The sequence below is a fragment of the Podarcis liolepis genome (genome assembly GCF_965112155.1).
Source record: "Podarcis liolepis genome assembly, chromosome: 3".
In the NCBI taxonomy this organism is placed as follows: Eukaryota; Metazoa; Chordata; class Lepidosauria; order Squamata; family Lacertidae; genus Podarcis; species Podarcis liolepis.
In genome coordinates, this window is record NC_139557.1 from 6229632 (window position 1) to 6245018 (window position 15387).

The following is a 15387-nucleotide window of genomic DNA, read 5'->3' on the forward strand; positions in this document are numbered from 1 at the left end:
TAAATTTCACCCAAGTTTGTTTTGGGTTTTTTTAACCCAATGGCTTTAAGACAAAATAACAGCAACCATTATTACGTGGAATCTAAGGGAGACTTAGAACCGCTCATCTTGAGGAGAGATCAGCCTGGGTAGAACTGCACCCCTGCCCAGAGCTTTGCTTGAGTTTTCCGCTGCTTCACACAACAAGCAAAGCTAAATGCTCAACTTTCTCACATGCATAGCTTCCTCTGCCCAGTCAGGCATTACTGCTGCAATTTGACAATACTAAAGAACCCAGTTCTCCAGCTTGATCACATACCTTCTATTCATAACCCACGAATGGAAGGAAAAGCAGAAATCCAGCTTTGCCCTTTGTGTTCTGTTCGTTTGCAAATATAATTTTGAATTGCCATACAAACCCCTGCATGGTAATCCAGATAATCCCAATGTTTAACAGCAGTAAACTTGTGAAAAAAGAAATAAAGCTACTCATAGCAATCACTGGAAACTTGTCAATAAAACAGAACCAAGACTTTACTGACTATGCTACCAGTACAGATCAATATCCAACTTCGACCTCACTCAAATATGCTTATTGATCTTATGATATCCTACAGTCAGTTCCCTGCTGGCAGTTTCATTTCTGTTACCCATTCCACTTCCTCTCTGCAGCTTAGGAAGGAAAATGGAGGTTCCTTCTCTCCACTTCAGACGACTTCGTTGCACAACAGCCAGGCCTCAAGAAAGGCAAGACTCTAATGGCCTTGATTTTTGGACTCTTACACGACAAAGACAACACAGCTTTGTAATGCTGTGAAGATTCAGCAACACACTGACTTAAGGGGAGGTGGGAAACATTATTTAAAAAATCCCAGGAGAATCCCACTCTCTCTTGGGAGTGCACAAATTGTTCAGGATTAGAAGAGAATAAAAGGTTCCAAATACAGAAAATAATCTATTATCCAGTACATATGATGAAGCCTGGCCCAAATTAAAAAGTGACTCAAATATACAGTATTTTTCTGTGTATAAGACTAGGTTTCCCCCCCTAAAAAATAATGTCAAAAATTAGGGGATGTCTTATACACGGGGCCATCTTCCCTCATTTTCTTAAATCCGAGTCCCCAAAAACGTGGCGTTTTATAGACGGAAAAATATGGTATTTTGTTTGCTATTTAAAAAATGCATTTTAAAGTGTGCACGTCTGTTGGGATGAATTGGTAAAGAAATCCAAGATTTCTGAAGACAAGGATTTGGAAAAAGAATGAAGTTGGGGGAGACAGCTGGAAGAGAAAGGGGAAAAAACAGTATTATCTGCTCTCATTTCTTCCCAGGACTTCTTTTAAAATGCTGTCATTGGCTTGCACAAAATTAAACAATCGCAATGGAAGAACAACAGCGTTTGTTGTATGGTGAGCGACCCTGTAATCACACCTACAAGTTGTGTGAACAAATAACTACTGGGAAAGATGCGCCCCCTTTTTTACCCTAATAAAAAGGGGAGCAAGCTACAAGAATAACGACTGAGGCTGAAATTGTGTGACTAGAATGCTGCACAACTGCAAGTACCCCAAAGAGTCCACTGAATTCAACTCAGCCCCATCCCTGAGACACATGCTCTTAATCAGGTGGTGAGTTAACTTTCTCTTCTCCAGGAACCAAAAAACCCTCAATGTGGTTTACAAAAGATAAAACAGTAAAATCAAGAAAAAGTCACACCCATGCTTTAAAACACACGACAGTCAAAATACTAAAACAGATTTAAGGTTACCTGAAGTTTCTAAGCATCTGGGTAGGCTTGTCTTAAACAGGAATGTTTTTAGCAGGTGTGTAAAAGGATACGGTGTAGGTGCTTGCTAGATCTCAACAGGCAGGGAGTTCCAAAGTTTAGGAGCTTCCCCACTAAATGATAAGAGTTCTTACAAGCCAAGCCATTTTGCTGTCTTGAGGCAAGATGGTGCCCTCAACAACTCATGCAGATGCTGGCTAGACTGGTGAATCTTGCTTCAACGCTGGTGACAGGAGAGTGTCCTCCACCTCACCCAAGGGCGGGAGATAGCTAAAGTGGTGCAGGGCAAGCCACACATAGCTCTGTTTGTTTAACCTAAACTAAATTACCTGTACTGTAGTCGAAAACCATGGACTCCTGTCTTTCCTGTGAACTAATAATTGCCCCCCCTTTTTTTCACAAAGAGATGTGAACATCTGCAAAGCGTCAGCACCTCGCCCTCGATCTCCTCTTCTTTGGGAGTAAAGGTAAAGGTACCCCTGCCCGTCAGGGCCAGTCGTGACCGACTCTGGGGTTGCGCGCTCATCTCGCTCAAGAGGCCACGAGCCGGCGCTGTCCGAAGACACTTCCGGGTCACGTGGCCAGCATGACAAGCTGCATCTGACGAGCCAGCACCAGCGCCGCACACGGAAACACTGTTTACCTTCCCGCTAGAAAGCGGTCCCTATTTATCTACTTGCACTTAGGGGTGCTTTCGAACTGCTAGGTGGGCAGGAGCTGGGACCGAACGACAGGAGCTCACCCCGCCGTGGGGATTCGAACCGCCGACCTTCTGATTGGCAAGTCCTAGGCTCTGTGGTTTAACCCACAGCGCCACCCGCGTCTTTGGGAGTGCAAACTGCAAAAAGAACTTTCCTAACTCCATGTCATCTCTAGATTCTTGCTCGTCTGGATACTCTTCATTTGAAGATTGTTAGCTGAAGCGACAGGCGCTCGCTTTGTGGCACTCTGTAGAAAGGTTTGGTCTATCTAAGCAGTTGTTTTGGGGCTGCTTGTATTGATATTTTGACGGATACAAGATCGTTAAAGCTGAAATGGACTTTTGCCATCTGTAAACTGTAAACCATCTTTATAATGTAACAACCTCATTACAATAATTAATGTGAATGTTATGTGATAATTTGCCATTTGTAATATTGGTGAACTGGAAAGTTTTACATCATTCTGCAATAAATTCATGCACTGATATTTATTTCAGGATTTGATTATGGTTATACGATAATGTTTTTGTATTGTCACTGGACAGTCTCCCCGTCATGATATTTTACTGCTTCATTTCATATGTTGAATACCCATTTTACAGTAGTTCCTTCTAGCTCATCTTCCATGAGCTAGATACCATGAGGTATCATTCAAAATATTTGAATTCCCTCAAAAGCTTTTCTGAAATCCAATAATATTTTCCTTCTGTTTACTTTGCCAATTGCAATCAAAAGAGCTGTGCTGGCGTAAAACCATGCTGACTGCTAATAAACACTTCCTTTCTTCTAGGTGCTTACGGGTTTGCTGTTTAATATCTGCTCTAATAACTTCTCAGGTCAAGGAAGTCAAATGAGTAAGTCCAACAGCAAGTTGCTGCTTCAATGATCAAATACTGTGCAAATTCTTCCAGGGACCAAGCTAGTTTGCTCTGTACTTCCCTGTATAAAGGTTTCTATTTTGGAAAGTGGACCATCTAACTCCTGTATGAAAGTCATCAACTATCATCTACCTGCAGCAGAAAACGAGGGATGGGAAACATGGGATAGCAGGGACTTCAGGAACTGGTGCCTAGTTGCCTTGTTTTCCCCTTCCCTCCTGATTTGTTAAACATTTTAGATTATAAGCCTGCCAGCAGGGAATATCTTGTTTTTTTTATTAGTGCTGAGTTATGCTTCAAGCAATTTGATGATTAATAGTAAATCCACACCCCTCCCCTAAAGAAAGAGTATCAGGAAGATGACTCCAAGGGATGAGTCTCTGAACTGGGTAGAATGCACAACAGACAAGTTAAAACAGTCATTTTCCTGGACTTTAAAAAGAGCTTTTTTTATATCAGCTTTCAAGTGATACCACGTTTTATGTCCTTTTTTTGAGATGCTTGTCTCCAATTCTTTCCCATTTTATCTCATGTTTTAGTATCAATGTGGAGTTTATGGAATTGTTCCATCGGTTCGCTAAAAGCCATGTTGTAAATTCGGTGACTTTAAAGGCAGGGTGAAAGCCTCTAATACAAGAGACATGGCTGATTTGAATTCAGACCAATCCAATGTTTTTGGAGCTGGTCCTTTGTTGCCCAGATCTCTTTTCACTATTTCCTACCCTGGTGTTTGCAAGTACTCATTATTTGCGAGGACTGCGGCAAAATAGGACAGGAGGTCATTTCTGTTTTCCTCTAGCTCAGTGTAGTCTGCCTCACACAAGCAAAAGGATAGAGGCAGCTACAGGGGCCTTAGGGAAGAGGGAACGGGGGGAAAAAGTGAAGAAGCTACACTGCACCTTCTGGATATATTTTGAGATTCCCAACTGAATGTAGCCCATGAACAAAAGGACAGCTAGCACTATCAGCCTCAAGATGAGGAGAAAAGGGTGCCCTTCAGCACTGATGCCTAGTGCTTAATTTTTTCCCATGGAAAGATTTCGGTTTCACAAGTTCATTAGTAACAATGAATTGATGCAAACTGAAAATACTGCATTAGGCAAGCTTAGCCATTTCACCATTCAGTTTTGCATATTAAAAGCTAGTAAAATAGACACACTAAATTAGATCACTCTCTAGGGCTGGGGTGGGGAACCTCTGGCTCACCAGATGTTCCTATTTAGCCAAGCTGGCTGGGGTTCATGGGGGAAGTATTTCGGCAGCATCTGGATTGCCAAAGGCTTCCCACCCTGACTCTAGGGCACCAGGAAGTTTTATGGTGTAAATTATCCTATGCAGATTGCCCTAATTTGCATAGGAGTAATTTCCAGAAAACCCACATTACTGGCCCTCAGATCTGTGCAACAGGAAGGATGGCAACAGATGAGCATTCCTAACCCTGGCAAGAAGACACAGCTCACAATAAATGAGCTGGCGAGAATGGAAGCTGAAGAGCTTGCACTTTCTCCTACCCTTAACAACGCCTTTGAAAACTAGCCTTACTGAACCGTGCTACAGCTAGGAATTTTTGTCCACGGGGCAGGCTTCTAATTCTTTGCACAAACCTATCTCTGAACTCTTGGCACCGTACAGATCCATGTACCTAGTAAATAAAGTGGGGGAAAATCAGGAGTTTTCTTAGAACACCACCCTTGATATACTGTAAACCGCCTTGTGATCTTCAGATGCAGGACAGTACAGAAATTTAATAAAATAAATTAATATTTAAATGTTTTACTCATGATTATAAAAATGCTGTCCATGGGATCCAAGCCCCCTAGTAATGAGAGTGCTACTGAATGCAGGAATCAAATTTGCTTGCAACTTGCCATTTCCTGTACCGTAGATTTCAGCTCCATTCATCTGCCATTTAATCAAAAAGGAATTCTCAGAACACAGAGGCCTGCTTTGGGAGTGGATGGGGGCACATCTTAACTAGAAATCTTATCATGTGTACTTACTGAGATTGTACCGTTATCTAGACCGACAGACAGCCTCCTTGTTTCTGGATTAATGCACATGCACGAACACGGAGCTGAAAATGAACATATTGTTGAACTTAAGACCTTTACTATTATTCCTCACAAATGTCAAAGGACAATCAAGGCAGCTTTATTACAGTGTGGGAGACAGGGTCAGATGGGATGGGAAGATAGGAATCTAGTGCATGTCACCTGTTGCTGGTGAACCTTTTAAATGCACTTTTGGGGAGCAAGGCTTTCAGAGGGGGCAAGCTGGGATACCTCAGTGGGCAGAGCACGAGACTCTTAATCGCAGGGTTGTGGTTCAAGCCCCATTGGGCTAAAGATTCCTACATTGCAGGGGGTTGAACAATATGACTCTCGTGGTCGCTTCCAACTCTACAGTTCTTTCTTTTTTCTTTTTTTAGGAAGTAAAGCAGCTAGTAAGCCTGATCTTAATATTTATTTTTTTGTATTTTTATTAAAGATTTTCTTGATTTACAGAAGTATGTGTAATGTATCTCTCTTGTATTTTTTCCATGTAACATTTTTACAAATCAGTTTCATTTGTTGAGACATTAGGAAGAAAGGGGGGAGAGGGGTGGGGGGGGAAGATGGGTAGGCGATGTTTCTATTCTGCTTAATGTATGTAGGGCTTGGTGTCAGTGTTGCTTGTGCACGTTCTTTGTTGTTCACTTGTGTTCCTTTGGTGGTGAGAGAGCTTGGGGTTGGCCTAGGGTGTGGTTATTCATTTGTGGTTGGCTGTGGTGGTCTTTGTTTTCATGTGTGAGTGTGGTGGGTGGGTGTTTTGGATCAGGTTAGCCATATTGATTTGTATGCTGTTGGTGGATTATTGTCATTGTCTTGTTGGACTGTGTATGTGATAAAGGGGAGCCATACCGGGGTAAAGGCGTCTTCTTCTGTTTGTCCCCGTGCCAGTTTCAGTTTATTGGTTAATTTTTCTAGTAGGGCTGTTTCCCATACTATTTGGTACCATTGGTCCATGCTTACTCCTGACAGGTCTCTCCAGTGTCTGGTTATGGTGTTTCTGGCTGCTGAGAGCAGGTGGGTTATGAGTTCTTTGTGGTGTAAATGGGCATTGTTGTCCTAGAAGATGTTTAGTAGGGCCAATTCTGAGGTGATTTCTAATACTTGCTTAGTTATTTTACATATTTCTCATATGACTGTTGTCTACCGTTCTGTGATAGTGTCTCCATGTTTTCAGCCCTAGGAACCATGAACTGGGGATTAAAGTTTCGGAACAGGAAGCACATGGCAAGCTTGGGATGAATGTGTTGTTCAATGCCCAGGAGAAAGCTGTGCTATATTTGAGCTCCTCAATTCAGCTATGAGGCAATCAGGTGTGGATTAGTCTACTGCTCCTCCCATAAGTACACATGGTTGCTTGCCCACTGGATAGGAAATATAACTGAATTCACAACTTTTTCATGCTCTTCTGCACAGCTTTGATTATAAATCCTCCAAACACGTCCTAGTTCTGTGCTGCCTTGGCTTCCAAACGGCATCCTAGCAACGTTATGTTCTGACAAGGTTCTACTTCTGCGATCTTTATTCTTGTTTCAGTAGATACATGAATATACTCCTGTATATCAGCTCTGGCTCTTACATTATAATTTGATAGCCTGCTTCTTTCGAATGCTAGATAAATATACCCTAATTATATAAAGTTCAAAATATCCTTCAGCTCACTTTTGGAGAACAGGACTTTTTAAAAAGCCTAATTAAAGCCTATGTTGCCTGGAAGAAGCTGATTTTGATCAATGGTGACAAATGGTGAAGCTGAGAGATAATCAATTCTGGTTTTTAAACTAATTTTGGTTCTGCTGTATTTATTTTAATACTGAAAGAGAAAAATGCCTCTTGCTAACAATTAAGCTGGGCTTTTGATTTTAAGTTAACACACCGCCTGAAGTACTACACATATTTAACTTTCTTCCTATCAATGTTTTCTTTTTCATGTCTTAGGGAATCTCAAAATGGAAGGCTATTCAATGCTATAGAAACATCATAGGCCAGGGTAGCCTATAGGATGCCCTCCAGGTGTTGCTAAACAACAACCGCCATCAGCCTCAGCCAGTAGTCAATGGGCACAGACAAAAAGTGGAATCCAAGAACACTGGTGTCACATTTGTTATGTTTGTCAAACACCAGAATACTTTTGATTTTGAAACTTCAATGTATTTAATTGCCATCAGAATTATTGGTGGGAGTGGTGCTGAAAATTGAGAATTAAAATGGACTAAAGATGGCAAATACTTACAAGGCAGTGGATGGTATATGCTAGGCCAATACTGACCACTGTCTCTCTTCAGCCACACACGAACAGTTCTGTAAAAGAAAGGGGGAGAAGCATCTTTAGCATTTCCCCATCATTAGTGGTTCTCATTCAAAAAATGGACACAAGTGCTAGCTGAGGATTTGGCTAACTCGACTTGGAAGCCTTGCCAGCCATTAAGGATTAACCCCAACATGGAATACCGACATTAACCCCAATGGGTCCCATGCCTTCATATAACGGATATGGAAAGGTAGCTTGGTAAGCCATAAGCAACTGCATCAAACAGTCTTATCTTGCCACTTATTTCCTGAATCTTTTTTTAAAAAGCAACTTATACAGTGGACGAGCGGGTTGCAAACGTGATCTGTGCAGGATGCATGTTCGCAACCCACAGCGTCTGCAACCCATAGCACCGTGTCTGTGCATGGGTGGGTTGCGATTTGGCGCGTCTGCGCATGGGCAAAGCAAGATTTGGTGCTTCTGCGCATGTGCGGCCGCTGAAACCCGGAAGTAACCCATTGCGGTACTTCCGGGTTTTGGCGGTCTGCAACCCAAAAACACGCAACCTGAAGCGTCTGTAACCCAAGGTATGACTGTACTGGTTTTCTGGAAAATTCTGGATACCCCTAATATTAACTCATTTTCCCATGGGGAGGATACAAGAAAAGCAATAGAGTTTTAGTTACAGCATTTAAGGGCAATTTCACATATTGCAACGTTCTCTCACAAGAGCACTTCAACCCCACACTTAACATGCCACCCACTGGCGCCTCCCCTTCTGGAATGGTCTTCTATGAGCAGCTGAAGAAGAGGGCAGAAAGAACCACCACTGAACCCAACTGGCACCACTTCTGGACATTTCCATATTGATGCACCATTAGGAAGAGTCCGTACTTCTCTTTTGTGTGTTTGCAAGAGTTCTCAACCAGTTGTAGATGCAAAACAAAAATGCAAATTTTGTTTGGTCCTATGAAGTTCAAAAATATTCTCAGCCAAATGAGCACCAAGCCGAATATTACGAGCAAATCACTTTTTCCAGAGGCCATGACTTTGCTGTCATCTGTAGTTCTTTCTGTTGTTACTACTCAACCCTCGCTTACACTAAAAAGTAGTTATAGGGAGGAAATATGAAACGTTCTATGGAGGTATCTGTGGTGTTGTTGCCAAGGTAGAAACCCAAGATGTGAAAGGATGACAGATTTTCATCTTGTTTTCTCATACTCAAAACAACTTGTACACATTATGGTTTAAACAAACAACACACACCCATTTTGGAGTAATGCGTATCTATGGCCTTCCCAGCAGATTAGCTCATTGTTACTGTTTCTTGTTTTTTGTTGTACACTGCAAAGAATTATTTGACACACACTTAGAGGCCTTAAGGGTAGGAAAGAAGCACCTTGAATTGAGCCCAGAAAACTAACTGGAAGACAGTACAGTTGGTCTAAGACCAACATAAATTTGGCTGCAGCATTTTGTACCAGCTGCTGTTTCCAAATACTCTTCAAGGGCAGCCTCAAGCAGAACATGTTTCCATAATTTGGATAGAAAATGATCAAGGCATGCATGTACAATATTTTACTAGAAATGTGAGCAACGTGAATGGGACAAGTAACAAATGCTGTGTGAGCTGAAGTGATAGGACTTATTCCTTTCCTGTCTGCCAGTGTTAGAAACTCGGGTATATAAGCTGGGAGCCAAATGGCTCCTTAAACCAGGGTTGCAGTCGCCCAAAGGGAATACCTAGTTGCCGTTTTTGGGTCAGGCGGCTCGAAAAGTTGTATTTTTCAATATGATTTTTTGGTTCCTGAAATTCATTCTGGTTGTGCAGATAAAATATAACAGACATAATTCTACAGAATGTGTTGCTAGTGTGTGAAAACCGTCAAGACCCAAGCATGCACCTCCCGATAATGGAGATGTCAGGCACCATCCTGGCACCCGGGCATCTTCACTTGGTCGCAAGTGACTGATAAAAAGGTAAAGGGACCCCTGACCATTAGGTCCAGTCGTGGCTGACTCTGGGGTTGCAGCGCTCATCTCACTTTATTGGCCAAGGGAGCCGGCGTACAGCTTCCGGGTCATGTGGCCAGCATGACTAAGCTGCTTCTGGCGAGCCAGAGCAGCGCACAGAAATGCCGTTTACCTTCCCGCCAGAGCGGTACCTATTTATCTACTTGCACTTTGGCGTGCTTTCAAACTGCTAGGTTGGCAGGAGCAGGGACCGAGCAACGGGAGCTCACCCCATCACGGGGATTCGAACTGCCAACCTTCTGATCGGCAAGTCCTAGCCTCTGTGGTTTAACCCACAGAGCCACCCACGTCCCTAAATGACTGATAGCCAAGTGCAAAATGCACTTGGCGAATTTCGAATGCTGCTCGCTGCAGTCCCCTCCCCAAATCTGCTCTGAAGGAGCCTCCATCAGATTGCTCTAACGTTGCAAATGGCTTAAATTTTTGTTGGAATTTGTTACGGTCATTTTTGCACTCTTATCTATGATACTAATATCTGAATAACTTCTCTCTCCAGATGACCAAACTATTATGTGCACAGAAATCTGCCATAAAAACATTAACTGCTGACACACTGTTTTACGAGGATCAGCCAGTTGCTAATCTCTTAAATACTTCTCTCAGAGATACAAGATAGCATCCACAGCTAAGACTATAAAACCAGAAAGACTTTACAAACTTAATCAAAAGTGTAATCCCCGGCAGATGCCAGCTAATTAGTTTGAAATAAGCACAACTGACCCCCAAATATCTTATTTGTGTGGTGAATCAGCTCCAGCCGTCATCAGTTTCTACATTTCTGCCATCCACGCCGATGAGATTGTCATCTTTTCTTCCTTTCTCTTTTGCCCTCATGTTACATGTTCTTACATAACATGTGTACCTCTGGTAAAGTTTAGATTATTGCAATGCAAAAGCCAATTCATGCACTAGCAATTGTGTTTGTGTGTGTGTGTGTAGGCAGATACAACTTAAATATCCCTCCTTATTCCTTCTTATCACCATACACAATCACAAACTTTGAATTCTTTTCAGCCTTTATAACACAACAGTTCAACCCAGGGCTAATGTTTTATTCACAGCAGCTAGACCATCAGTAAACAGAAAGCTTGATGCAATACTACTGAGCAACCAATAACTCTCAAATCCTGCTCTGCTCCCAATAGTTTGCAGAAAACGGCAGTACCTCTCCCAACTCTAGTCAAGGTTTTCTTTTACCTACAACACAGCATGGGTAAACAGTGTTTTAGGCCCAGACTGTGGTGCTCATCTCGCTTTATTGGCCGAGGGAGCCAGCGTACAGCTTCCAGGTCATGTGGCCAACATGACTAAGCCACTTCTGGCGAACAAGAGCAGTGCACAGAAATTAACTGTAGTTTGTTTAATTGTCCAAACTCCACCTAATGGCTTAATGGTGTTTGGTAAGCCATGAAAAAAACCTTGGTTACAGCTTGCGGTTTGTTTGCAGTGAAACAAATCACAAGGCCAAGTTCAGTTGTAACATCAAGCCAAACCATTGTTTGCTTAAAACTTGGTAAACAAGAGGGAGCGGAATCCAATAAGTTTAAGAACTGGAGTCCAACTCAAGGAAGCCACTACCACCCAATCCCTTTAGTGCAAGATCAGGCAGAAAGGGTTCCCGAGGTGTCAACACAGTCAGCAGCAGAAATGACACAGGCTTATGCAGAAACTTTTAATTACAACAGGCAGCTTTTCAACAGTACCATTCAGAGACTACCTAAAGAGCAAATCAAGTACAGCAAGAACATTAGCAGAAGGGATTTTTATTAGCCAAACCTCTGACTAATCCAGGGGCAGACCAGGAAAGACTTAAAAGGTGAATTATTTTTAGAGGAGGAAGGTCATAAGAAAATAGGAAATGCATTCTCCAAAGCATGCCCTGGCTTTGACACAGGAGTCTAGTAAAAGCAAGATACCTGCAAGCTATGTAGTCAATAGATATTATCAGGCCCTGTTCTGAAGCAAAACAGCACAGTTCTCTGGTTGCCTTCTTGCACATATTTTTAGAAGAGTGTCCATGCAAAGTATTTTACATGAGCATCTAAAAAGCATAAAACAAAAGCATGCAACAAATGTGTATTTAAAATCAGAGAATTGTAGAGTTGGAAGGGACCACGAGGGCCGTCTAGTCCAGCCCTGGCAATGCAGGGACCTTTTGCCCAACGTGGGGCTCGAACCCACAACCTTGAGATTAAGAGTCTGAGGCTCTATTGACTGAGCTTCCCAGGTGTTCTGCACATGTCAGGCAGGTCGACAAAGAGGCTGAAGGGGAGGAAGGAGGCAAGTCTTATCAACACAACTCATTAATTCTCATGGAATTGTTTTGTTTACCTAACAGTCTGGTTTCACGGGCTGATTGAATAAAAGTCATACAACTGACTTAATCTGTTCCCAACAGACTTCTCCAGACTAAGTTTCAGATGCAATGCCCATTGCTTTGAAAATTACTAATAAGTATATGTACACATATGTGTATCTAGATGTATAGACAGACAGTGTGTATATAGTATATATACAGTGGTACCTCTGGTTGAAAATGGGATCTGTTCTGGAGGCCCGTTCGCAACCTGCGTCTGCGCGTGGGTCGTGATTTGCCGCTTCTGCACGTGTGTGACATCATTTTGCGCGTCCGCACATGCGCGAGCAGTGAAACCCAGAAGTAACCCATTCCAGTACTTCCGGGTTGCCACGGGACACAACCTGAAAACGCTCAACCTGAAGCAAACGTAACATGAGGTATGACTGTATATAAAAAGGGCACCATTCACCTAAAAAACCCTATCAGCAAAAGCCCTGTCCAAGGGCTTCTGCTTGCATAATGGAGGTTCTTCCCTTCCGTTCCCCTGCAGGCCTCCCAAAATTGTCTTGCGGGTGTGTGTGTCAAGACAACCCCCAGATCTGCACGCAGGGAGAGTGGCAGGAGAGACTTCCATCCGGCAAGCTGATAGGCTTGTAATGGCAGAATGTTAAATATATATTTCTATCTACAGATATTCCAAATGAAAAATGATTAAGATTTCCAAAGATGAAAATCTCCTTCCTAACTATCCAGGAAAAGTAAGCAAGAGTTCAGCACAAAAACAGAAGCACAGTCACAATATGGTGGTGCCCCTCAGCTACCCTATCCCTCAAAGAAGGACCTCATCATGACGATTCTGTCCTTCCTGAACCCAGAAGCAAGGTCCTGTTCTCTTCATGCGGCAGCCACAAGAGAGAGAAAAGGAACATCTTGTGCACACCCACTTCCAGCTCGTTTAGCACACAGCAAAATACCTGGGTGCACACCATTCTAGGAGGATTGTCATTTCAAGTGTCACTTTTGAAGCATTGCTGGGAATCTCTCTGGTATGCAGTGAAGTGAAATCCCAAGAGCCACTTTCAGTCTTTAGCAGGAGATGCACAGAACTGCCTCCCTGCAGGATTAAGTCAGCTGTGAGCTGAGCTTTTTTTCCTTCATATTTGTTCCACTGTCTGAGCAGCTATAGTTTCCAACTCCTCTCTCCCTGCCTCTTCCCTTTTTTATTCTTCCCCTTTATTTTGGGAAGCTGCCCTTCTTATTCCAACTGCTTCACAAATGAACTCTGAAAGAACTGTACAACTGACTTAACTGCATAACGTACTTAGACTAGGGTCTATGTGATCAGAAACAAAGGTTTCTGTAGCAGAAGGGAAAATAGATTGTGACTGTATTGTGATCCTGTTTATTCAGCAGAACCTCAGGGGGAGAGAGGCGAGAGACAAAGCACAAAGCATGGCAACTCCAAGGGGTTGGTGGGAATCCGTTAGTCCAACAAACAAGTTCTCTTTTTAAAATTCAAACCCCAGTTCAAGTCAGACTGCTATGTACAACATTCTACATACATATCAACTTCATATTCTGCTGTCGTCTTATTTATTTAATAATAATATATATATAAATTTGTATATAAATTTGCTGAATTTATATACAGTGGTGCCTCGCAAGACGAAAAGAATCCGTTCTGTGATTCTCTTCGTCTAGCGGTTTTTTCGTCTTGCGAAGCAAGCCCATTGACGGATTAGCGCTATTAGCGGCTTATCAGCTTATCGGATCAGCTGATAAGTGGCTTAGCGGCTTAGAAAAAGGGGGGAGGGGGGAAAACCCGCAGGAACTCGCAAGACATTTTCGTCTTGCGAAGCAAGCCCATAGGAGATTCGTTTTGCGAAGCACCCCCAAAACGGAAAACTCTTTCGTCTAGCGAGTTTCCCGTCTTGCGAGGCATTCGTCTTGCGGGGCACCACTGTACATCTGTCTTACCGTGTGCATGAATTAGATTGGTCCTGGTTGTTTGATGCTATCCTACCAGCTACGGCAATGGCTTACCACTCCAGAAGGGCATGGTAGAATGTGATGCTAATATCCAATACCAAGATGAAGGTCTACCAGGCTTATGTGTTGAGCACGCTGCTTTATGGAAGTGAGCCACAGGCAATTCACAATTTCCAGGAGCCACATATGCTGTGTCAGGAAGATTTTGGGCATCACATGGCAGGACAAAGTCTCAAAGATGGGCTCTCCCAAACCCACATTCCCAGCACGTTCACACTCCTGTCTCAGCTACGTCTATGCTGGCTTGCCCATGTCTACAGAACGGAAGATGGCAGGATCCCCAAGGGAGATCTCTAGGGAGCTGGCTTCAGGCACCAAGCCTGTCAGCAGACCAACTCTGTGTTACAAAGGTGTCTGCAAACAAGACTAGAAGGCTGGCAATAACCAACATTGCCATTTGATAATCCCTTGCAGACGTCCCCAGCACCCAGAGATACTCAGTCAAGGTTGTGTATCCACAGCAGTGACCAGCAGAGGAATGACTGCTGGGAGGAGCACAGGGAGAAGAAACGCCATGGTGCATCTGCAGCAGCACAATGAACACTTTCACCTGCCCCAGCTGCAACAAAACATGTCTCTCCTGTGTCTGTCTCTAAATCCACAGCAGGTATTGTATACCCAGACACAGTCTTCTACTGTCTCTCGAGACAGACGGATGCCAACAACAACCATAGACACTACACTGCCATCTTGTTCCAAGAGAGCTCAATCAGTCCTGCCAAGTCAACAGTAGGAACCACTGCTCTTTCCTAGCTCCTCCCTGTGTCTACATAATGGGTGGTAAGCCTCCAGCCCTCAGACCCATTTCATACAGGCAGCAAGGAGGGGGGAAACGAAGAAGGCAGTGGAGGTTTAGGATCAGAGTGTTCCTTCTCCTAGGTGGGCTACCTTTCCTCGCTTTCTTGAAAACTGGACGCACTATTAGTCTCCTCCACTCAATCCGCCAGAGCCTTTCTTTGCGTGCAAGGGAAGTCCCTAACGCACAGAGGGTCTGAGACCCACCGGCTACCCCATTATGTGGATTATGCCAGCTATATTATCAAATTTAGTTTAACAACTTCTTCAGATTTCTCACAAAGCCTCCCACGTTTTGGCACTGACCTCCTGCTTAGTACAGCACAATGACTTTTCTACAACCTAAGCATTCAGGAAACAGATGCCACCATGGAGCAATCTTCCACACTGCCTACCAGTTAACTCTCAAAAGGAAGCAAATTGTGATTTGGAAAAAAGCTAAGACACAAGTGAAGGTAATCAAGTTCTACTCAGAGTAAACCCACTGAAATAAACATACCGGTAAGTAAGTTAGAGCCGTTAATTTCAATGGGTCTACACTGAGTGAAATCACCCAATGTTTGG

General features: G+C 43.2%; 1 protein-coding gene across 1 annotated transcript in view; it reads right to left on the reverse strand.

Annotated features, from left to right (window-relative positions):
• WDFY2 (WD repeat and FYVE domain containing 2) overlaps positions 1-15387 on the reverse strand; it is a 42503-nt gene that overhangs the window by 17399 nt on the left and 9717 nt on the right. The window contains exons 2-3 of the mRNA XM_083495264.1: positions 7629-7696; positions 5348-5421 (exon numbers count right to left, since the gene is read on the reverse strand). Of these exons, the coding sequence (XP_083351390.1) occupies positions 5348-5421; positions 7629-7696 (142 nt within the window). The remainder of the gene's footprint in view (positions 1-5347; positions 5422-7628; positions 7697-15387) is intronic.